Source organism: Podarcis filfolensis (genome assembly GCF_964270895.1).
Source record: "Podarcis filfolensis genome assembly, chromosome: 6".
In the NCBI taxonomy this organism is placed as follows: domain Eukaryota; kingdom Metazoa; phylum Chordata; class Lepidosauria; order Squamata; family Lacertidae; genus Podarcis; species Podarcis filfolensis.
In genome coordinates, this window is record NC_139609.1 from 76190634 (window position 1) to 76215225 (window position 24592).

The window sequence follows — 24592 nt, forward strand, 5'->3', positions numbered from 1 at the left end:
CTGGGGGGGGGGCACCGGGTGGATCTGTGCACCCCAGTGCCGCATATGCTTAAGACAGCCCTGGTTGCCATCCCTGTTCCCTCTGCACTCCAAAGAGAGGTACGTCCCAGAGGCACCATTCGCCTGCGGAGCTTATAGCCAGGACTGCTGCAATAAACAGCTGTGCAAGCCTTTGGGAGGCAGAGACGTGAGAGGGCATCAGAGGAAGGAAGGAAGGAAAGAGGGACAGACGTCAGTGTAGCTTGGGGCACCCCTGACCATTCAAGGCACCCCAGGGTGCCACGGCACACTGGTTGACAACCACTGAGGTAGACTGTTGGCGTGATACAGCTGGGCTGTCCTTATGTTTTTAATGACAGAGGTCTAAACTAGCATTGCAATCCAGGATCAAGCCATATTGAGAGATTGCATATTAGCTAACACAGTACATGATACTGGAACCTACATCACAGGCACCTTAATCTTGCCTCATTATAATTTATCCCTTTCCCTTTTTTTACAGTTGATATTCGTGAAATCCAAGAGATTCGTCTGGGAAGAAACTCTCGAGACTTTGACCGGTATCAGGAGGATCCCTCTTTCCGGCCAGATCCGTCTCACTGTTTTGTCATCCTTTATGGCATGGAATTCAGACTGAAAACACTCAGCCTGCAAGGTGGGATCTCTTTTCCACTTTCCTATTTTTAGTGGATAAATATAGGTTCAGATGATGCACGACGATTGTCCTGTTCCTCCCACAGCCTTCTAAGCACCACTCCCGCAACCCCCTCTTCCTTCAGGAGAGCCTGGCTTCTAGCAGAAGAGAAGGGAGCAAGGGGTGGTGCTGATACCGAGAGGATGGAAGAAGGTTCTTGGGTGCTGGTAGCAGCTGCCATTATAGATAGCTATTATAGGGAGCACGAGGCTTCTGAGCAAATGGTTGCTTGTTCACATCTTATCTTGTGAATCTACTCTGTGGCCAGCCCTGTTGTTGCTTTGTGTCCATTAACTGTTATACTTATTGGAGAGTGAGGCTCATGCTGTTTAATGCATAGCAAGTATCAAAATGGATAAAGTTTGGTTTACTTAAGTTACAATACTCATTTTGGGGAGCCTATGTGAGCTTGCAAGATCGACCATTGATTTGTGAGATGTTTTGTTTTTGTTTAATGTTATTTCATCATCATCATCATCATTATCTGCTACTTCTAAAATGTTTAAAAGATGTACTGGGGCTTTGAGAAAATTCAAATGTCTTAATCATCTGGTTTTTAATATATTTAAATTGGGGATAGGGAATCTCCAGCCTTTCTCATGTTATCCCATCAGCTGCAGCCAGTATGTCCCCTCTGTACTATAGGGATATAATTTAAGAGTGTATGATATGAAGGATGTCTCCATGACAGACTTTCTCCCAATTTAGAAAAACCCCTTCACCTCACTGCCCAGACCTTGTGGTGTAGTGGTTAGGAGCGATAGACTCGTAATCTGGGGAACTGGGTTCGCGTCTCCGCTCCTCCACATGCAGCTGCTGGGTGACCTTGGGCTAGTCACACTTCTCTGAAGTCTCTCAGCCCCACTCACCTCACAGAGTGTTTGTTGTGGGGGAGGAAGGGAAAGGAGAATGTTAGCCGCTTTGAGACTCCTTCGGGTAGTGATAAAGCGGGATATCAAATCCAAACTCCTCCTCCTCCTCCTCCTCCTCCTCCTCCTCCTCCTTCTTCTTCTTCTTCTTCTTCTTCTTCTTCTTCTTCTTCTTCTTCTTCTTCTTCTTCTTCTTCTGCTTCTTCCAGGGCACTGGCGACCAGAGAAGTAGCTATTTATAGGTCTGCCATTGAGTATTAAAAATAAATTCTGGATTTGTTTAGAAAGGGTAGCTGCTTTCAGTCACAAACATTTGAAACACAGGGAATATTCTTGAGGTTTATGAATGAAAGCAGAGAGCCATTAAACTTCGAGCTCGGTGGGATTAGCTTCCTCCTGCTGGAGGCCAGCTGCTCGGGGACTTCCTTCTTGGAAACAGGGGTCAGTGCCTGTATCTCATATCTTTACAAGACCGGCATGTTCTTTATTTTCACAGCCACATCCGAAGAAGAAGTCAGCATGTGGATCAAAGGGTTGAACTGGCTCGTGGCGGATACCCTAAAGGCTGCTACCCCGCTGCAGATTGAAAGGTAAATCAAAAAATTGGGAGCAGGAAGACACAGGCAGCTGGCTCTCACTTAATCCCTCTCGTCGCCGACATATTTGAGACTATGCATGCCAAAAAGAATATCTGCACAGCCTTTTCATAATAAATTTATGTACAGTTCCATAATTTACAGCTTCCGGGAGTGAAAGATCCTGAAATTGTCTTGATTGATTGATTCTGAAGCCACCATACAGCTGAGAGAATTAAGAATGTGGCTTCATGTCTTCCTTGATCTGTGCCCCATGACAGCTTCTCAATCAACCAGGCAATCAACAAATGCACTCCCAAATCTTTCACTCCCAGAAGCACAATAATGCTGCTCAATAATGTAGCTAAGATGCTCAGCCACCTCTCTGCCGTTGCACTTAGCTAAGCTGGACACCCCCATCAGCAGGATGCCTGGGTTCCTTCACTCTTCTTTCTTCCCCTCTCCCTGCCACCCACACCTGGTGTCTCTTTATGTCTGTGGAAGCATCCATTCCAATGGGGACAGGACTTGGGAGGGGAGATCAGTCCTGCCTCTTCCGCAGAGTCTTCCTCAGCAGCTACCAGGAACCAGCCAGCCAGCCTCTTCTGCGTAATAGGATGGTGGAAAATAGCACAAAGGCTTTGGCACAACAGCTGGGCAGGGCACGCAGAGCATAGAACAATTGCCAGTTGTGTCACACATCCACATAGCCATCAGAGCCATCAGAGCAACTTTGCAATGATGATGATGATGATGATGATAATGATGATAATGAAAATGATAATAATTTATTATTTATACCCCACCCATCTGGCTGGGTTTCCCCAGCCACTCTGGGCGGCTTCCAGCACAATATTAAAATACAATACAGTAATTCATCAAATATTAAAAGCTTCCCTAATCAGGGCTGTCTTCAGATGTCTTCTAAAAGTCAGATAGTTGTTTATTTCCTTGACATCTCATGGGAGGGTGTTCCACAGGTGGGCACCACTACCGAGAAGGCCCTTTGTCTGGTTCCCTGTAACTTCGCTTCTCGCAGTGAGGGAATTGTCAGAAGGCCCTTGGAGCTGGACCTCAGTGTTCGGGCTGAACGATAGGGATGGAGACACTCCTTCAGGTATACAGGACCGAGGCCGTTTAGGGGTTTAAAGGTCAGCACAAGGTCAGATGTAGTTTCTCCATCCCAGTTTTATAGGATTCAATTTTGATACCTCTTCCTGTGCAATCCTATGCATGTCTAGTCAGAAGTGGCAGGGATTTATCAGACCATTTTGTTGCATAACCTTTCTAACTTTGCTTTTCAGAGACATGGGGTAGGGAAGCATTGGAGGTCAACGTAGGTTATTTGCAATTCAACCCTTGTACAATACTGTAGAAACCAATCATGTATAGCTCTTTTTTTTCTTTATCCAACCATGCTTAGTGAGTATACTTCCAGGGTAACCTGTGGATAACCTGTGCTTTGAAAGGTCAGCACAGCACTGGAAAGACTAATATTTCAAAACCTATTTTGTTTCAGGTGGCTCCGAAAGCAGTTCTACTCAGTTGATCGCAACAGAGAAGACAGGTAAATAGAGCAAACGTTTCTCTTGTTTACAGTGTGGTCTCATTTATTGGGGGCATCCAGAAATCTGTGTAAACAGCAATTCTGTTTTATGGCTGTTCCATTGCGCTGGAAGAGTGGAAGTCTTTTTGCACATTCTTCAGTCCGAAGACTAAGAAGACTAGACACACATTTGAATTTTAAACAAGTACAGTCAAACCTTGGATCCCGAACTACTCCATTTTGGAACATTTCAGCTTCTGAATGTCGAAAACCCAGAAGTAAATGCTCTGGTTTTCCACCGTTTTTCAGAAGCTGAACGTCCGACGCGGCTTCTGCTTGAGTGCAGTCACTCAATCAGAAGCCGCGCCTCGGTTGTCGAACATTTCAGAAGCCAAACGTGCTTTTGGAACGGATAACGTTCAACAACCGAGGTTTGACTGTATTAGGAATTACATTTTAGACCAACTAGGGCTGCAGCATTTAATAAATTCATCAGATTAAACAATGACAACCTTTAATTAATTAAAAAGATATCCTGATTAATTGTGCAACCTTTTCTTGGATATGTAAACCACCTGGATCCATGGTTGTGATCAAGAAGCCTGTGTAGAGCTGTAAAGGGGATGTACTATCGGCAGAAGTAGCAGAGAGCACCCTTCTCCAACCTGGTGCCCTCCAGATGTTTTGGTCTACAACTCTCATCTGTCCTGGCCAGTATTGATGATGGTCGGGGATGATGGAGTTGTAGTCCAACAACACCTGGTTGGGGAAAGCTGGTGCAGAGAAAGGAAACAAAAGAGAGCTGGGAAGCTGAAGATAAGTGAAGCAGGATCATATAGGTCTAGGGAGGTGGGAGAAAAAGAGTTGAAGCCAGGAAGTGATCAAATGAATGTGCAGGTCTGTGCCTGGAGATGGGATGTTGATGTAGATTTCCTTGCCAACCAAAGGCCATCCTGAGTGTCAGCCACAAAATGAGAAATCCTTGAAGTAACTTAAAAGCTGGGGGTTTTCTACCACTTTCCAAGCAGCCTGAGGTCATTGAGTGAGAAGAATACTTGGTTTGATGGATCTGCAAACTGGTCGCGGTAGTGCCAGCATGATAAGTTTGCATTCCCAATACAACTTCACAACTTCTTCTTCTTCTTCTTCTTCTTCTTCTTCTTCTTCTTCTTCTTCTTCTTCTTCTTCTTCTGTTGTTGTTGTTGTTGTTGTTGTTGTTGTTTAACTTTGTATACTGCCTTTCATCCAAAGATCATAGGGCGGTTCACAATGTTAATATTCAAAAACAACCAGTACCTCCCCCTCCCACAAACACATTTAAAAGCCCATAGAATGATTCTACTTTGCAAGCTGCTCCTTATTAACCACTTATTTTAGGATCTGTGAGTACATAGGATACCTTTGGCATGTTGGCTTATCTTGAATCCATGGAGAGGAAAAATTGTGCTGTGCATTTGCAGAGCGAATGCTCCCTTTTTAAAAAAGCCTGCTCTTGGTGTCAGTGCCAGTGTGCCTTGCCATCTGCCCTTCCATCTTAAATGTCCTCTTCTATTGCCTCTAGGTCCCCCCACTCCGCCACTCAACACAGATTTCCTTTAATGATGTTAAGAGAGTAGTACATTAACCTTTCAGTATTGATTTTTTAAAAAGAACTTTTCCCCTAGAGAGATGAAATGTTTTAACCATTACCACTGAGTGCAAAAATGGGAGTTGGAGCCCAGGCCCTGCCAATAGGAACACGGGAAGCTACTTTGCACTAGGTCAGACGGTTAGTTCATCTAACCCATTATTGTCTCTTTGGACTGGTGCTGGCTCTCCATGGTCTCAGGTGAAGGTCTTTCCCATCACCTTGATACCTGATCTTTTGAACTAGACATGGTGTCGGCAGCAAAAACTACCTGCCTGCAAAATAAACGCTGCAAGAAAACTTTCCAAAGGTTCCAGCTTACAAGGGCATGTGCAGCCAGGAATAATGCCATTGTTGCCATGGTGACTGAGCATCTGATGGTTTGGGTAGTCTGCAGGATCATCTGTTTTGCCCGTTTCATTTTTTAAAAAAGTATTCCTGCGAGACAGAGATTGAGCACCTATGTTTGTTTATTTGAAAACATTTCTGAATGGTTTAATATCTAAAGATCTCTTAAGGGAGTCGGGTTTCTTTCGGCCAAGGGAATAATGCACAATTAATTCACTGTGTTAGGACATGACGTTTCTCCTTTGCAAACAGGAAAAGGGTTACATGTTGCTGGTAATATCTCTGCTCACGCTTACATTACAGCTTTCAGACCTTCCATTCCTGAAATGTAACCATATCCCATCAGTATTGATCTTGTTCTGCAGCCACAATGGGGACAGTTGGATGTATTCTAAGGTGCACTCTTAGACTGCACAGGGGAACAGTTAAGTCCAGCACTGTCTACACCCTAGATTGCCCTCCAGAATCCTTTGCAGTACAGATGGCAAGTAAATCAATGTGGAGAGTCTTCCCTGAGATAGGTTTGGAAGCCACTGCCATGAAGGAGGAATGCTAGAGAGTTCATCCTCTCCCACTACTGCACTGATGTGCTGGGAGACACCTCACAAAAGTTACTCTGCCCAACCACTAAAAGCACAAGAGCCCGTTTCTATATTAAACCTGCCAAATGTAGTACAGTTGCACCTCTGCTTATGTATCCCTTTGGATATGTAAACTTTGGGATGCGAATGCGGCAAACCTGGAAGTATTTTTCCAGGTTTTGCCCCATGCGCAGAAGCACAAAAATGCATGCACAGAAGCAGTCCTCCAGCTGTGAATTCCTCAGCATGCGGCCGGACCTCCAGAACGAATCCCGTTTGCAACCGGAGGTACCACTGTACTTGTTTGATACCACAACTTGAAACCCTTTGCATCTCTTTCCCTAGCAAATAAATACAAGTTGCATTTCCCTTGTGTCTCCAGTGCCAAAGGCTGCCTGGCGCCTCTGCTGCTTGCTTGTGTCCTTTCTCCCTTGTGCAGTCGGTCTTCCTATTTCCTGTTCTGGCAGAAGGCCTTGGCTTGATCGTTATTTAACCAGGAGCTGGGACAGAGGCAGCCCTCAGCACCAACGCAGCGTGGAGGCAGATAATGAGCAACATCTGTCAGGGAGGGCGGGGTACATTTTTGCATGATTTGCATATTGATGAGTTTGTGTCGTGTCTTCAGGAGATTATTGCCACCTGCTTTCTGAATACTCTGCTCCGCGGACTTGAGGGGATGGTTCAGCCTGCAAAGCAGAAAAATGCTAAGTGCTCTCAGTGGATATAATAAGCCAGCCTGGTGTTCTAAATGAATCTTTGTCATGCCTTCTTGTTTGTATGTGTCTTCTGAGTTTCCCTGTTTCCACAGTCCCTCATCTGAGAGGGCGAAGAAACAAAGACGCAACTGGCTGGTGTGCTTTGAGCAAGAGCCATTGTTGCCAGAGGAATAAATAAGCTGCTCTTTTGTACAAGAGACCTAGATGGTCAAAGCAAGGTCTCTCGAAATCTGAATGGCAGTTATCTTCTTTGTGTGTATTTGACTGGCGCTCTCTCGCTCTGTGTGTGTGTGTGTGTGTGTGTGTGTGTTTGACCATCTCTTCATCAAGGGAATCTTTACAACCTGAACAACAAATAAAATTTGCCATGCTGGCAAGCGATATGAGATTGAAGTTGGTTGGGGGCCCCCAGGGCAGTAATAATTGAGGGTGCCCCTCAGGAGAGAACTGAAACTCTGCTTTTTGCTTAAGTGCAATCCATTCTGCTGTTATTGGCAGCAGAGGTGCAGCTAGGGAGGACTGGGGCGGCGGTGAGGTGCACTGGGCGCCACTTACCCCAGGCACCCAGCTATGCCGCTGCTTGGCAGCGTCCAATAAAAAAGATACATTAAAATTACAATGCAAAAGCAGCCAGTAGACCAAAGTAGACATAAAATAAATAAATACAACCAACAGGTACTAATAGCCAGCAAAAAGCTTGGGAAAATAAATGAGGTTTTCGCAAGCGCTGAAATGTCCTCTATGTTGATGCTAAGCTGGTTGCATAGAAGGCACCGCTCACACATACCTGGCAGTGGATTGCTCACATGTTTTTGCTTGCTTGTCGGCCTGCTATTTGAAACCTGCATGTGTACTTCGATTGTTTGAGTAAACGCTGGATCCAACACATTTGCAGTTAGGTGTGCTGCAAATATATTTTTATAAATAAAGAACAATCAGAGTTTGCAAGCTGTTTTTTAGGCTGAGGACAGCTGGGGAAATCTGGCGTGCTCGAGGTAGTAGTCTTCCTTGACAGCTGAGCTGTCGATATAGTGTCCTCCCATACGCACCACATTGATACGTAAACCCATGTGTTGGGGCCAAAGCAGCATGGGTTGCATGCACACCAGGCCAGCAGCTGGAATTAGACCTCGCATACTTCAGGAAATGCTTTTTATCGCATAAGGTCTTCCTTCTAGCAAAGATCACCAAAGAAGGCTCTGCATTAGGTACTAAGCCTTGTTGAGAGGCTCAAATTGCCAGGTTTGGCAGAGATCAGGCATAGGCAAACTCTGGCTCTCCAGATGTTTGGGACTACAAATCCCATCATCACTGACTACTGGTCCTGTTAGCTAGGGGTGATGGGAATTGTAGTCACATCTGGAGGGCCGGAGTTTGCCTATGTCTGACATAGATGCTCCTTGGTGGTATCATCTGGTACTCTCTGTCTAGTGAAGCTCCCTGGTTTATATCCTGATATACACCTCTCTTTAAGGCACTTAAGTGGGTCTGTGTAAACTATCCATTTGTTCATATTCCAAAAGTGGATGAACACCTTCCAAATAGCAAGGCTTTCCCTATTAAAAGGTGGGACTCCAGAAATTCAAGGATGTTTTCCCAGTTCCATCTTGCTTTGAACTTCCTGGCCTTGATTGAACTTCTTTCTTGCTTGCTCTTTGTTCTCAGAGAACATGTGCTATAGAGTATAATGGAGACTAGTGGTGGGTGTTCAGTGGCTTTGATATGGTTTTGGAATCTGTACATTTAATTTCTAGACTCCTGCAATTATGCAAGTAAGAGACATGCCCTTTTTACCATCGTGGGGGGCGGGCAGAGGAAAGCCTGCTTCTTAGACAGATTGTAAATTACCTTTTCTTGTTTGCGCCATGTGTTTTTGATTCCTTTCAGAATAAAGCCATTCAGTAATACAGTTCCTGGAATTAGCTGGGTTAAGCCTACCCACATCGCCTGCTTTGGTGTGCACACTCTGCTGATAAGCAGATATTTTGGGTTTTGTAAGAGAGAGAAATATCCCTAGTTGCCTTGAAAATTTCAGTGGTGGCAAGTGAAACTAACGTGTTTTGTGAGGTTTGGGGGTGTTTATGTTTTTAAGTTTTATTCTGTGAGGAAATAGTAGGTGGGATTGCTTGTCTGGCAAGCTCTCAGGGCCCCTCTAGATACCCCTTTCATTGCACATTCATTATGATTTGTGCTCATGATACTATTGGAGCAGTCACACATGATGCCACTTTCAATACTATTTGCACCTGCAGAAGTTTTGGAATGGCCACACCACACCACTTCCAATCCAATCTCTCGCTGAAATCCCATAACTTTGTATACTACAAATGTTCTGCTTTATCTTCGTCCCACTTTCATAGCCACTCTTCAAAGCAGTAATGTGGTAGCATTGGGGAAGCACACTGCAGAACAAACTAAAGCAGAATAAATCTAACACTAATGCACTATAATTGAGTCAAGAATATGCTGCAGAATTATTGCCGGCATCCATCTTTCTTGAGTGACAATGGAGTGTGCCTCTGGGGGTGAAGTCAAACTGTTATGTTAGCAGCCCTGAAGTGTGCAAGCCTCAGGGCGCAAGCCTAGGCAGTGTGTATGGAGCTCTTGGGATGCCCAGATGACAAGACTCCCCTCTCGGCCTCACAGTTGGGCCAAATGAAAGCAAAGCAATGTGTTTGGCACCAGCTTGGCTGCAGGAGTTGCTGGAAGGAGGTGTGCCAGGCGCCATCTTAGGGACTCCAGTCCAGATTTGTGTAGATACCCCACAAGGCAGCTAAGGTTTACAAGCCCCATGTGCCCCCCACTTCCCTCTGCAGAATATGCCTTCAGTAAAACAGCCTGGTTGGGTTCTGAGCTGGAATGTTCATACAACCTTTGCCACTGCACATGTGCAGCAACATGGAGTGTTTTTTTTACTATAATCTGAATACGAGAGTTGCACAAAGTCATTGAATTTGCAGCTGTTATAGTTACAGAAATCCCTATATGCTGATGTTTGTTTGTGTGAGTGTATGTGTGTGAGAGAGGGGTGAGTTGGGGAGATGAACTCATGATTACAGTGTGGAAAACTGATTAGTGGCCATTGGTCCTTTGTTCAGTTTCTCAGTTCCCCTCCCTCCTTTTGGAATGCAGACACTGTTTTCTCACCCACTGAGATCTGGAAGTAATAAATGGGTAGTTACTGGGTTCCATTTCCTGACCTAATGACTGGAGCTAATCCTCAAACTGCAAGGTTGTCTGTCTGCAACATGCATCTCTCAGGAGTTCAGCTGGGAAGGATTTTTTAACTGGATTAAGTCCAGTGCTTTCCTGTGCTGCTGTGAAGGGAGTTCTGTAGTCTCTCTTCCTGGGGAGAAGGGACCATAGTGTCTGGGTTGCCAGGAGCACATGATTTCTTTGCCAGCAAATCCTCATCTGAAACTGATTTGCTTGGATTTCATCAGTCATCATTTGGCTGACAAACTGTACTGAATTGTTAGGTTTCTCCTCTCAACATCAATTTGCTCTGTGGAACAGAGAGAATCCCTGGACAAATGTAAACCTTGGCTAATTAGCAAATGGTCAAGATCAGAATGTTGAGAAGGTCCCTTTGATTTTATTACACACTGCAGAAAAGGTAAAATATGTTGATTACATAGAACCGCTGGCAGTAGCGCCCTTAAACTGAACTCACACAATCAGAGAAGGGCAAACTCATTTAATGACAGATAACTTACTCTACTGGAAAAAAGGCTGTAACTCAGTTAGCAGGAGGTCCCAGCTTCAATCTTGCACATCTCTAAGTAGGGTTAAGAGAGACCCTTGTCTGAAAACCTGGAGAGCTAGCGGTGGTCAGTGTAGACATTACTGACCTAGATGGACCCATGGACTTATTATAAGGCAGCTTTCTACTTTCCTATTTTGGTAATTGGACCAGACAATTATCCCATGTTATTGAAATTCATTTAAGTTAACAGCTCAGTATGCATGCAGGGCACTCAGTGAAGAAATGCTGTTCCACAGCACCACACTTTGGAATCTCCTTGCCAGATAGGAGCAGAGTCTCTCTTGAGGTAATAGTAGTATTACTCTACTGTGTCTTGCGTTAGAGTCATCAGCAGTTTATAATGAAATGCTGCTGAATAATCTAATCAGGCCAGCAAGGGAGAATTCCCTGCAACTAGCAGACAAAAATGGTTGACTAACCACTGTTCCTGTTTTGAAACCTTACTGGATAGCACATTGGCATGGGTTCAGATACCCAGTCACATCCAAATGATCCTGGCATTGCCGAGCAATGACCCATGGGAAATAGAGTTTATCAAAAATGGGAGGCTTTTAAATAGCTTTAACATAATACGTGGAGAGGCCTTCAGTAAAAGGATCCAGAGTTCATAACCTATTCCATAACCTATTCTGAATCTGTGGCAACTAATTGCACTTTAATGATCATCATATGCCTGCTTATGGGAGTGGGTGAGTCTATAATTGGGAATATAGCTAACTGGGGGTGCAGACCACCAAGGTGAATTGCTTTCTTTGGGCAAAAGTTGTGAATGTTGCCCATTGTATAGCCTGGTATATAGTTCTGGGGCAGAATTGGTGGTCATGGTGCATATTGGCACCAATGACATGGAGAAATGTTGTCATGAGCTCCTGGAAGCAAAATGTAGATTGCTGGGAAGAAGGTAGTCCCTGAAGTCACAACCTCTGGCCCATGGGCCTAACTAGCCTCCCCAGGCCATTTCCCCCAAACCCACATGCACCTGCCCTGCACCGGATGTCATGTGTCACAACAATTGTGGAGTAGGCAGATGCACAGGTGCAGAAGGCAGGATTGAATTTCCCACATATTAGCTGGTGTGTCAGGAGTTCAGTCCTGCTTGGTCCACATCTACCAGTGAGTTCCTGTAGGGAACTGGCTTGCATGTCCAAAGCTTGCAGAAAGCAGAATTTGAATCAGCTGATGTGCAGAGAATTTGATGCTGCTGCGGTGGTATATCCCACACCTGTCAGCCACTTGACATTGATATGTGCAGGAGGGAAAATAAAGATCTGGCTTGTTAGGACAAAAAGGTCTAGCTTTACCCCTCTCACAATTAAACAATCATAACATTTTTCATCTTCATCTGTGGGGGAAAGTTACGTGGCACACCAAATCTTCCTCAGCTGCTGTCCACTCTCCACCCTTGCTCCCAGTCAGTTTATTTTATTTCACATTTTATTTTTATTTCACTTAAGCACCTGCTTAAATGAACTAGGTGGGCTTTTCTCTTCATTCAACAAGCTCTTCTAATGTCCTTGTGTATGTAAACTAGAATAAGGCTTGAAAAGCGTTAGGAGGGGTGAACTTCAGTATGATTATGGATGGCATTCAGTGAAATAATTGCTCAAGAATTACGCTTGTGTGAGGGGATTTCCCCTCCATCACCCCCAAATCCGCTCCAGAGGGAAAACCTTAAACAGAAGATTTAGGGAGGCTGCTGAGGAAGTGGGTGAATTGTTCTGTTATGCAAGGAGAAATCCATGCACTGCTTTAACATTTCTGCTCTGTGCTGCTTTGAATACAACCCAATGCCTTAAGACAACATTTTTCAAACGTTTGACTTTTTTCAGAACTCTGTTAACATTATTGGTGGCAGAACCACTGCACATCTGCCACAAAACCCCAATGCAATGTCATATTTTTGGCACACAAGTGCATGCAGGGCATGGGCTCCCTGCTGCCCTGTATGAATAGTTGGCGCAACCTAGAATGTGTTCCCCTGTGGCCCCATGTGGCAGAGCAGTCCTTGAGGATAGGCTGCCTTATTTTCTCATCTGGGAACCCCGGCTAGGCTTCCAGTGAACCTGAAACACAGTTTGGAAACCCATTTTCTTAAGCAGACCCTTGAGGCCCACGAGGAGTTTTTTCCAACAGCAAACAAATAGATTTTTGCAAAAATGACTTTCCCCATTCCTCTTTAAAAAAAAAAATCCTCACATGTTACATCTCAGTGCGCTGCCTCCTTTTCCTTTATTTTCTCCTCTTCTTCCTGATGCGGCTTGAAGAGAAACCATTTCCCAAACAATTTCTGAAAACTGTCCAAGTGATGGCTGGGAAAGCAAACAGACCTGTTTTTCTCAAGCTGCGTTTTGTTTTTTTTCAAGCTCTTTTGAAATCATTTCAATCTGCCGTTTGGGAAAGGCCCACAGGAATTACAGCCTTGTTCCTTCCCAAGTAGTATCCTGCAGAAGTGGCAGCTTTAATAGGCTTCCTGAGGTGTGTAATTTTGGAGATATTTAGAGGTAACCACCACTTCTGCAGGGACTGTAGGTGGTTTTGACCTATCACCCTCCTTTCATTGAGTTGCCTTCGGTTTTATTGTATTTGCCTCTTATTCTGGATTTAAAGCGAGAGCTCAGATTTTAGGAACCTGACAGCAACCAGGTTGTCTGTGGCAGTTGCAGCATCTGAGGACTGGGGTTATAAACACATTAGCTCCCCCAGTGACTCTGGGGCCAGACACCGGAGACGGAAGTTGTGAGACGCATCAGCAGCACTTTGAGTGAGGAAGCCCTGCCCTCTGAGGAACGAACATCTGGCTGCTTTGGCAGCCATTTCTGGGCCAGGGTCATTTCCTGTGAGGCCAGCTGTGACCCATCAGGGTGGCAGTTAGAACATCTCAGGAACTGCGGTGGAGGGACCTATATGTACTTTTTGTCCCTCCTCACTGGCTCTTGGCTTTTAAATTATATTTTAAATGTATTTTAGATAGTCTCTGGGACTTAGGGGTTCGTGAGGGGTATAAATGCTCCACATGAACATGCCTCCAAAATTATTTTTTTATTCTTTACCACCTAGGATTTCTGCAAAGGATCTGAAAAACATGCTGTCACAAGTGAACTACCGTGTCCCTAACATGAAGTTTCTGCGCGAGAGGCTAACAGTAAGTGTTTGATATTCTTTGCCCCTTTAAACATGCATTCTCTTCGCAGTCATTGCCATCAGCTGCACCATAGCATCAATTGGGGAAGCGCCATAGCGCAGCATTGTCTACTCCGGCTAGCACCAGCTCTGCAGGGTTTCAGAGAGAGAAATGTTTCTTCTGTTCACCTGATCCTTTTAACTGAAGATGCCAGAGATTGAACCTAGAGCCTTCTGAATGAGCGTATGCTAGAGCATATGCTCTACCGTTCAGCAAACTATTAAGAGACTCTGGGCATGCACTCCCACTTTGTATATTTAAAAACACATCAGTGGATCGCAAGGATTGTAGTGTTAAAATACTGCAGTCATCTCAGCACTCCGATTTCCACAAATAGGAGAACTGAGGTGTCATACATGACTGAGGACGAGTGTTATTTATTAAGAGGATTTTCTACTCCCCAATTTCTCATTTTAGGATGTGGAGCAGAGAAATGGTGATATCACATATGGACAGTTTGCCCAGTTGTACCAGAGCCTGATGTTCAATGCACAAAAAGGGGTGAGATACTTCTAATCGTAATATTTGATACTTTGTAAAATCTATGCCTCCTCTTTTGTTTTGGTGCTGTTGCACTTCCTATTACTTTCCCTTTTGTTTTATCTACACATTTCAAATAGCAAACTATTTCCCTCATCTGCACTTATGACCCTAACTAGAAAAAAAAATCTGTGCCTACAAATGGAAGGTGGAAAATGGAAGCTCCTTTTGTAGTTTAGTTTCTAGTGCCGTGTACAGGTAACCCTGATGAGAAAAGTGAGGATCACCAGCTGTCTCACATCAGTTCTCTACACAGACCAGGACTTGCTATTGCTATGTGTGCTGCTGACCTGCTATTGTGAGAGAAAGGGACTCAAAGACAGACAGTAGAGTTCGGAAAAGGAAGAGGTCTCAAGTTTACTTGCCATTTTATCTTTGTTTATACAGAATAAAAGTGTTATGTGAGCTCTCACCATTTGTCCATCTCCAAACCCCAAGCATCTCTCTAACTTATTTTATGTAAGAACTACATGACACTCTTCAGTAAAAATATTTTTAGAGCAGCTTGCAAATAAAACAACAGAACAATAATAGTAAAACAATGATGAGAATTAGTGTCCTCATTGAGTTGTCCCCCCCAGCCCACATCTTTTATTTCATTCATTTCATGTGTGAGTATACTGAAATTATGATGGCAGGCACAGCCTAATATAAAAGGCTGTGATTAAGCCGTTGCATATCTCTACTGAAGTGTAAAGTGTGACACTGAATATACCAAGCAGAATCAGCTGATGTATGCATTTTTTCCCCTTATGCAGATGGCTATTCCATTCTTGGAAAGGTAAACTGCTCTCTTTCCTATATACAGTGGGAGGGTTGAGTGGGTTGGAAATTGGACTTGTTTATGAATGTATGTTGACATTTGACTGCAGACTGCTCGTTTCCTCAATAGGACCCTATTCTCAATATGTCTTCAATGAAGGGCCTTGTTATAAAAATGCTGGGCTGAGCTGTTTGGTGGTGGAATTTCTAAATCAGGGGTGTTCAAAACAGACTCTGAGGCTAGGTTTCTTTCTTCCCATTCTTAGTTCACCACTGGCATGGCAATAAATCTATTTCGTAGCAAACTGCAAAATTCAAACAAGTTGGAGTGATTTTTATGCCCGTTGCTGTGGTCACAAAACTTGGAATTTTGCAGATAGATTGAACTAGCTGATGCAAAACCCAGCCAACTTTTCATTTTAGATCTGTTACTATCTTTTGATTATTTGGATTTATGCCTGCCAGTGTCCTTGCCCAGTGGCAAAGTGGGTTATCTGGAAATGATCTATTTCTATGTAGAGATCCTCTAGCACCGCTATTTCTTCCTTTGATTTCTTTGACTCGTTATTGCCCTGTGGGAGAGGGAGGAGCAGAGACAAGGAGCAAGGCTGTCATGTATGACGATGGTTGAGCCCCCCTAGTTGCTTTCAGTAATCCATCTCAGCTCTGACACTGTCTTCCTTGTTTAGCTGATCTCTCAGTGCAGCAGCTGCTTGTTCTGTAGGGTGATGCTTTCTAACCAATGTGTCTTGTCTGTGCTTCCTCCTTCAGCAGTGCAGAGAGATCTGAGCACTGCAGGGTATCACTGAAGGAGTTCCAGATGTTTTTGCTAGAATACCAAAAGGTGAGTTTGTGCAATAGAAAGGGAAATGGAGAAAGAAAGCAGCACAATGTGATAATCAATGGTTTTTTGGGACACCACTCAACACTGTGTGACCACTCATAGGCAATTGAGAATTCTGAGTTCTTTAAATAAAGTTGGGTTCATTGCACTGGTGCTGAGAAATAAGTGGGATCTTTCAGCCACAGTAACAATTAGAAAATTTAGAACAGCAGTGCCTTATTTCACAGGTTGCACTGACACATAAGAAAACAATATCTAAATCCCATGTAACTACTATTAAATAATACCTAAACAAGTGCTCTTACTCGGAGACCTGGCTTCTCATCAGGTCTACTGTGTTAGCAGTCACCTAAATAATGCATATGGAGTCCAGAGAGAAAATAAATCCTGATAACACTTTACTGGGCAAAAGTGAACAAAAACAATGTATATAATTTGAGGGGAAAGTAACAGAGAGGCATTACACCAGGCTTTGTCCATAGCAGGGAAACACTGAACCCAACATGCAGAGGAAAAGGTCCCTCAGGAGCACACAGCCAATCAGAGCATATGTTGCCTCAGTGTTGATCCTGCCACTATGCCTGGTTGCTAAGCAGGCCTCCTGTCCCCCTCTTGGCTAGTAGACTTTAACACTAACAGAAATAACTCTTAAGTTACAAACTGAATGAACCCTCCTGTTGCACTTCTGCCATGCTGCTAACCTTCATTATTGTGGTCCTGAGGAAAGGGGGATGAGGGATTAAGGCAGGATTCAGGATGTGGTTGGGGAGCTGGGCAGACCAGATGAGACCAGGCGCCAATGAGACTAGATGCTTTAGGCTGCCTTAGAACTATAGTGGATTTTCCATGACATCCAATTTCTCTTCCTCTGAGGAGGCCCCCCCCTCCCATAGTCCTAATCCTGACAGCTGGTTAGTAGGAATGCAGCATGAATCTGCTGAGTTGGTGGTTTTTTTAAAAAAAAAACCTCTGTGTTGCTATGTCTCATTTTTATGTTTTAAAGCTAGATGCATTTTAGTGGTCTGCATTTATAATTGTTTTATAGACTTTTCTCTTTGTCGTAAGCCACTTCAAACAGAAGGGAAGTGGGATGCAAATAATTCCGATAACTGTACGGCTGGAGAACAGTCTGACGTCACATGATGCAGAACACTTTGGATGCAAAGGAAGGCTGCTAGGGTGGTAGAGAGGCTGCCTGAAAATTAAGTGCAGGCCACTCTGAGCTCTCATAAGAGATTGGGAGAATGGGTGGTTGGGTGTGGAAATGCAATACGGCTATCACCATTATTACTTATTGCAATAACCCTGGTTCACAATGGTACAATGCAATTTGGCAAATGACGTTATTGGAAAAACCGACACAAAAATTAAAAGTAGCAAGAGGCCCAAAGAAACACAACAATTTTTATTCTGCCTGGTGTGACTTTATTGATTGCACAAATAATGAGGCATATGGTAGAACAGTACCCACACAGTACGGCATGTGTGAAGTAAATATTTCATTTCCCCTCTTCCCCCTCCCTCCCCTTCCTACAAATTCTAATTGTTACCGATGCAAAATATATTCAGAAATGTCTTTCTGAGTGTTTATGGTTGTTTTAATTTTATGTAATTATTGCGTGCCATTCGATCTAACGTAAACAAATATATATATCTCAATGCAACCATGTTAAACAGTTCAAAGAAAATGGAAATGAATAAAAACTACGTTAGGGGAAAAAACACCGGTTTGAATTTAAATAGACCAGGTAAACTGGAAAAACACTCTGTGCTTGTCTGAGCTGTTTCATGTTGCATGTGGCTGCCAGCTTGCAGTGGTCCCGGGAGTGCATTAAGATATTCACTAACTAGCACAATTTCTGTTTCATCCTGCTGATATTGTAGAATGAGGACGATATGCCACTAGAGAAGTAAACAAAAAGAAAACAGCCTGTTTTCTGAGCACATAATGAAGGAGAGGGAGCCATAAAGTCAAAGAGCAAAATAAACCATGTCTCTCCTTGCTCTTTCCCTCATTACTCTGATGGGAGTTGGAGATATTATCCGGCACAGGTCATAATCCAAGCTCGGCTTGGGAACAGTGGCAGAACCACTGCCATGTCTGAAGCCCTGTTGCTCCCCAGCCTGGATGTGGAGCAGTAATTACACTGTGTCACGCTGGCACAATAGAGAACACCTATTCAGGTCTATCACTTAGGATCCAGTGGGTCACTGCTTGGCCAAGCTCTACTCTCTCCTTGGCCCCAAACACCCCATTTCAGGGGTTTACATTGGTCTACCTGACTTGTGAAAAGTCATTTAGGGCCTCTTGAATATGTGATTTGTTGTCCACGTGAAGCTAATTTCTGTGCATCACTGATTCCCAGAGAGGTTGTTTATTTTCCTGCAAATAGGGGGCAGCTGATGTGTGCCGGGGCCTCAAACTCTTATGCTCAGGGTGAACTAGACTTTCCTGCCCCACTTTGAACCTGGTGGTGTGCACAGATTGTCTTTTGGATGCACACAAGGAGAACCAAATGGCCGTAATGATGATACGTAAAGGGCACTGTTCTCTAACAATGAACCTCTGCTGTGTTGTTTGGGTTTGATTTGCATTTTCTCTTGTCATTTCTCTTTCTTTATCATTTTGTTTTTCCTTGCATGGAGATCATTTTCATCTAGTAAAAATGACATGCTTAAAGTTGTGGTCGTCCAGAAAGACACACTGGCTTGGATGTTGGCATGTTTCAGTGATGCTTTGAGCAGAGAGGGGTGAAATTTTGTGCTGCATAATGGTTAAGAGCTCTGAGCTGTGAGGTCCTTGGTTGAAATTTTGGCTTGGCCACAAACCCACCATTCCACATATTCCCCAAGAAGATCAGGGCAGCTTCCTTTGTGGTTTGCCATTTTCTCTTTGTAGCTACCTTGCTAAAAGGACCCTGACCATTAGTCCAGTTGTGACCAACTCTGGGGTTGTGGCACTCATCTCGCTTTACTGGCCGAGGGAGCCGGTGTACAGCTTCCAGGTCATGTGGCCAGCATGACTAAGCCACTTCTGGCGAACCAGAGCAGCGCACGGAAACACTGTTTACCTTCCCACCGGAGCGGTACCTATTTATCTACTTGCACTTTGACGTGCTTTCGAACTGCTAGGTTGACAGGAGCAGGGACCGAGCAACGGGAGCTCACCCCATCACAGGGATTCGAACCGCCGACCTTCTGATCGGCAAGTCCTAGGCTCTGTGGTTTAACCCACAGCGCCACCCACATCCCAGCTACCTTGCTAGATGTAGGCTAAGCTGAGAAATAGCTCCTTCTCCAGGCTTCATGGTGGTGCAGGGATTTGAGCCTAGGCAATTCCAATTCAAGCTCAACACAATCACCCATCCGTCGCTCTTCATCTGCAATTCAGGGGTAATAATACTGACCCACCTTACAAAGCTATTTTAAGGATTTTTGGAGCAATAGATGTGACACATGCCAAGCATTTTAGGATTGAACTGAATGCTTGGATATGCTGGAAGAATCTGGCTTCTGAAAGTTTCCTTGTCTTCTTCCTTCCTTGTGTTTGCAGGAACTTTGGGCTACTAACCTCCTCTTTGTCCAGGACTTCATGTTCAACTTTTTGAAGGACCCATTGAGGGAAATCGAAGAGCCTTATTTTTCCCTGGATGAGGTAAGACTCCCAAGAATCTACTGATGTGGGTGGCTGCAGTGGAGCTGGGGGGTGGTGAAGTAGGAAGGTACATTGCACAAGCCCCTTTTACAGTTCCCCTAGGATGCTTTACAATTCCCTGTTCTCTGATAGGCTGCCTGCCAGCCATGTTGGAACCAATGAACACTTGGCCTCCCTCCCTCCTCTTGCCCTTGCCATTTCTCTGCTGCTCCTGGGGGGGGGGGGCATCACTGGTACCTCAGTCCTGGCTGCCGTGTCTGTTATGTACTGAAGTTCTTACCCTGGGCCAGCAGGGGGATACTGTAGATAGTTATGCAAATAAGGGATCGAAAGTGACGTTCAGTGATTGGATAGTTTTAGAAAGTTGTTACAGTAATGTTGTACTGGAGCTCTACATAAGCAGGCTGACTGAACCCTTCAGTTCAGTTCTGTCCTGGCCTGTGAATAAACAAGAGCTGTTTGAAGAATCGCTGTGTCGTCTGATATGTTCACCCACAACTTAACAGTGTCTCCCTGTGTTACTGCACATGTGGACAGGTAATAGTCTTCAGGAAGAAGCAGGTCAGGAGGTAGCTATCCTGACTGCTGCTCACTGTAGTGAGTTAACACTACAATGCGGCATAGTGCAACACTCCCCCCCCTTCATTCTACCTCTCTTTTTCTCCCTATCTATCTTCTGATATACATCCTTCTCTCCTGCCAAACCTCCTTACCCACCACCCTCGGTCCCACATTTAGGCTTAAGAGGGATAACTCCCACTGATATCCCACCCTATTTTGACAACCCAAATTTCTCTGCAAGGAGCAAGACCAAGTGGGGGAATGCTGTGGGCCAAGTTCAAAAACCTTTTGGGCCATATCTGGTCCCCAATTAATAGCTTCCCTATCCCTGCCTTATGTGATCGATATCCTGAGAGGTCCGGAGGGTGGTGACACGAGAACGGGCCTCCTCCCCGTCTGTGGAATGCTCTCCTCAGGGAAGTTCACCTGGGGCCTTCATTATATAACTTTAGGCGCCAGGCAAAAATGTTCCTTTTTAACTAGGCCTTTGATTGACCTGATCAACATCCCATACCCTTTTAAAATGTGGCTCTTTTGGGGGGGTATTATTAGGTTATTGTTTTTATTTTTATTTTATATATTCTGATCTTTTTATGTGAACTGCCCTGAGACCTTCGGGTATAGGGCAGTATATAAATTCAATTATTATTATTAATAATACCTCAGTTTTCAAATGCGCCTCAAAAGTCGAACAGGAAACGTGGCTTCCGCTGAGTGCAAGACTTTGAAGCCTAGCTGTCAGCTATTGAGTTTCAGTTTTGGAACATTTCGGAAGTCAAACGGTCTTCCGGAATGGATTACGTTCAAAAACCGAGGTACCACTGTAGTTTTGTTATGGTTTTAATTCTTGTTTTGTGCTGCTGCCCTTTGGATCCTATGGGATGAAGTGGTGGCATATAAATGCTGTAAAGAAATAAACACAATTTTAAAAGCTTATTTAAAAACTGCCCTTGTTTTAGTGTTTTATGTGGGTTTTCCCCTCCCTTGTTTTTTCCTCTCTGGGCAGTTCCTTACCTTCCTGTTTTCCAAAGAGAACAGTATATGGAACTCGGAGCTTGACGTTGTACGTCCTGAGGACATGAACAATCCCCTCTCCCACTACTGGATTTCTTCCTCGCATAACACGTAAGAAGATAAAGGATGTTCCCTGTTTTGTTCTACTTTTGAGAACCTGATTTGCATGATGAGTTTGGCCTGGTTCTCCCCCCGCTTTCATACCTGTCTCCCCTTTGTACCAGCAGGTCAGTATGTTAGCCAACAGCAGTTAAGGGATCTCAGGATGACACAAAACCTGAAATGAATCCATCTACTTAAGTGATTTTTGCTAAAAGAAGTCATTAAAGTGGGACATTTCTGGACTGATACTGTGGCACTGGGGATGAGTGAGATGTCTAATTCCCTTATCCTGTAATCCCAGTCCAGGTTGCCTCTGCAACTGGAAATTTCCAGTAGTTGCTCAGGTTAGAGTAGGTTATACCTTGTGCAGCTAATGGCAGCTTCATGTGTGTGATCTGAGTTGGGGCCACACCCTCCAGCACTATGACTTCTGTACCGATTCCTCCCCTAACCCCTCAACAGCAGCTACTTCCCACAGCTACGTTACATGCATTTTGTAATCTTTGTCATCTCAGAGCTTCCTGAACCTGTGTTGGAGATGCCTGAGCTATTGGCACTTGCATTGCTTGTTTGTGGAAAACTGGAGGGAGGAGGAACGAAGTGTGAAGCTGGCTCTGAAATCCTCTAGTTACAGAGGACGGGAGACCTCTGTAGCTTCACCAGCATTTTGCAAAGTCCGTTGAATTCTTTTTGCTAAAAGAATTTTAGGAATTCTTTGCCTTGGTGATGTGGCACTGAAGCAGGTGAGGTGGAGTTATACTCAGCCCTCTTCACTAATTTCATTTTGTGCATTGCTGGGAGAAGGAAAATGTCAGCACATCAACCAACCCTTCTTGCCGGGGACACCATGAACCTAACGCCTATCCTGACGCAAACTGAGTTGTACCGTGTACAACCCCCCACCAAACCCTGCTCTTAAATTCTCTGTTGCATTTGAGTCACTGATGCGTATGTGGTGTTGTTTTTAACATCGCTGTGTTCATAGGACCTTCACTGTTGGTCATGTAAGCAGTTTCCCTGCCTTCTTCTCATGGATAGGTACCTGACGGGAGACCAGTTCTCAAGTGAGTCTTCGCTGGAAGCTTATGCTCGATGCCTGCGCATGGGATGCCGCTGTATTGAGCGTGAGTGCTGGCTTCTTCCCCATTGATGCCTCCAAGGCTGTTTTCTTCAGCCAACTAGAAGTGATTTCGCCTTGGAGCAGGGCTTCAGCTCAGTGGTAGAACACATGCTTTTGCACACTGAGGTTTGCAGCTTCTGTCTCCCGTTGAGGAGAACTGGCAGCAGGTGATGTGAAAGACCCCTGCTTAGAGTCCTGGAGTGCTTCTGCCTGTCAGAGTAGCCAGCCCTGGGCTGGATGAACAAATAGTCTGACCTGCTATCAGAGCCATATTTAGCATATGTGCCACTGAGGTGCAAAGATCTGCCCAGCACCCCCAAATTTAGTTTAGCCCCCAAATTAACTTTTATTATGCTTATGTCAGACAATTGCCGACAGTTAGCAAAAATAAACATTTTTTTTTAATGATTTCTCTAAACGAATTTGAACTGTAAGTGATGAGATTGAAATGTGCCGTTGTGAATGATGCTGGTGCGGCACGTCTTTGGTAAATGAGCGCACAAAGTTGAAAGTCCTTTAGTGAAACAGTAGGTATACATTTCGGTAATACCTAGGTATATATGTATTTTGTTTTTCTAGCTTGATCAAAATTATGTTTTATTTCATAACAGGTAGCTAGTTAAGAGCTTAGGCGGCTTTAGCGGTGGGCACCTGGTGCCCCCCAGAATTCGGCGCCCAAGTGCCCCACACCCCTTGCACCCCTGGGTAAAGACGGCCCTGTCTGCTATAAGGCAGCTTCCTGTGTTCCACATGCCGCTACACAGGCCCAGCCCAAAGTTCTCTGCATCAGGAACTTTTCAAGGAAGCCAGGACACTTAATTACAAGAGTTTCCTGTAGCTTGTGCTCTGGTGCCAATAGCATCACCAGTGCGCTGTATGCTATGTATATTCACAAAACTGCTTTGACCTGCCTTCCCTCCCACACATCACTTCCACGTATGTTGACATCAAGAAGGAAAAGGAAATGATATTGTTCACCAGAGTGTGTGTTCTGCCAGGTTGCTGGCTGCCAGAGTGCTCATGATGCATGCCTCTAGATCCCTTGCTCACTAGAGATTTCCTGCAGAGCTGTGCCTTGCCGCCTTATAATGATAATGCTCTTTGCTTGTATTTCTTGAGTTAGATGCCTTTTCTTAATTATTCCCCTTTTTAGTTGACTGCTGGGATGGCCCTGATGGAATGCCAGTGATTTATCATGGACACACTTTAACTACCAAAATAAAGTTTTCCGATGTCCTAGCCACCATCAAGGAACATGCTTTTGTGACCTCTGAGTAAGTAAAGTGGGGATTGTGGCATTCTGTCCTCCAGGAATTTGCAGCTCACGTACTTGGATTCCAGGGGCCTCCAACATGCAAACCCTAAATTGCTTGTGGCAGCTTGTCTGGGTGCAGTACTAGAATTTATATATGTGAACCGCTTTCACAGTATTTCTGTCTGCAATGATGCATTGGCATTGTAGTCGGTAAAAACACCCCACCCTAAATATTGTCTTCCTTCTGTAACAAATATTAAAACTGGGCTATAAATAACTCATGATTCGGTGTGCATTTGGCTCATACTTTTATTTATTTCATAAAATGTATTTACCGCTTGATTGTATGAAACCTCAAAGTGGTTTACGAAAGAATAAAACAGGAGAATCAAGAAAAATCTACAACCCTACCTTAAAGCATGCAGAAGTTTTAAATACTAAAACCGTTCAAAATTACCTCAACTTTCTAGGCATCTGGGAAGGCATGTTTAAGCAAGAATGTTTTTAGCTGATGTTGAATAAGCAGGGAGTTCCAAAGTCCAGGTGTTGCTGCACTAAATGATGTGCACCAGGTATTACATGCACCTGTAGGAGTGCCAGTTCCCCGATGGAAGCGTTTGAGTGGGCATATGGGGCAAGGTGATCTCGTTGTTTATCTCCTATCTGGCAGGTTACTTGATTGGATTGCCTGGGTAGCCTGGCCAGTCTTGTGTAATGATAAATACTTAGTTCCTGGGCCATGTCACAGGCTCACACCCTATTCACACCTTTGACCTTGCAGAGAAAACATTTGCTCAGTTTAGGAATCAAAATGGTTCCAGGTAGGTCTTCCTGTG

The 24592-nt window shown here is 44.4% G+C and overlaps 1 protein-coding gene across 2 annotated transcripts in view; it reads left to right on the top strand.

Moving 5' to 3' along the window:
• PLCG1 (phospholipase C gamma 1) overlaps positions 1 to 24592 on the top strand; it is an 88710-nt gene that overhangs the window by 37935 nt on the left and 26183 nt on the right. The window contains exons 2-12 of one of the 2 annotated variants that reach the window (XM_083618368.1): positions 503 to 655; positions 2060 to 2153; positions 3658 to 3705; positions 13780 to 13864; positions 14321 to 14404; positions 15202 to 15224; positions 15977 to 16049; positions 19603 to 19704; positions 21272 to 21390; positions 22420 to 22505; positions 23655 to 23775. In XM_083618368.1, the coding sequence (XP_083474494.1) occupies positions 503 to 655; positions 2060 to 2153; positions 3658 to 3705; positions 13780 to 13864; positions 14321 to 14404; positions 15202 to 15224; positions 15977 to 16049; positions 19603 to 19704; positions 21272 to 21390; positions 22420 to 22505; positions 23655 to 23775 (988 nt within the window). The remainder of the gene's footprint in view (positions 1 to 502; positions 656 to 2059; positions 2154 to 3657; positions 3706 to 13779; positions 13865 to 14320; positions 14405 to 15201; positions 15225 to 15976; positions 16050 to 19602; positions 19705 to 21271; positions 21391 to 22419; positions 22506 to 23654; positions 23776 to 24592) is intronic. The other variant, XM_083618369.1, reaches the window with a different exon arrangement.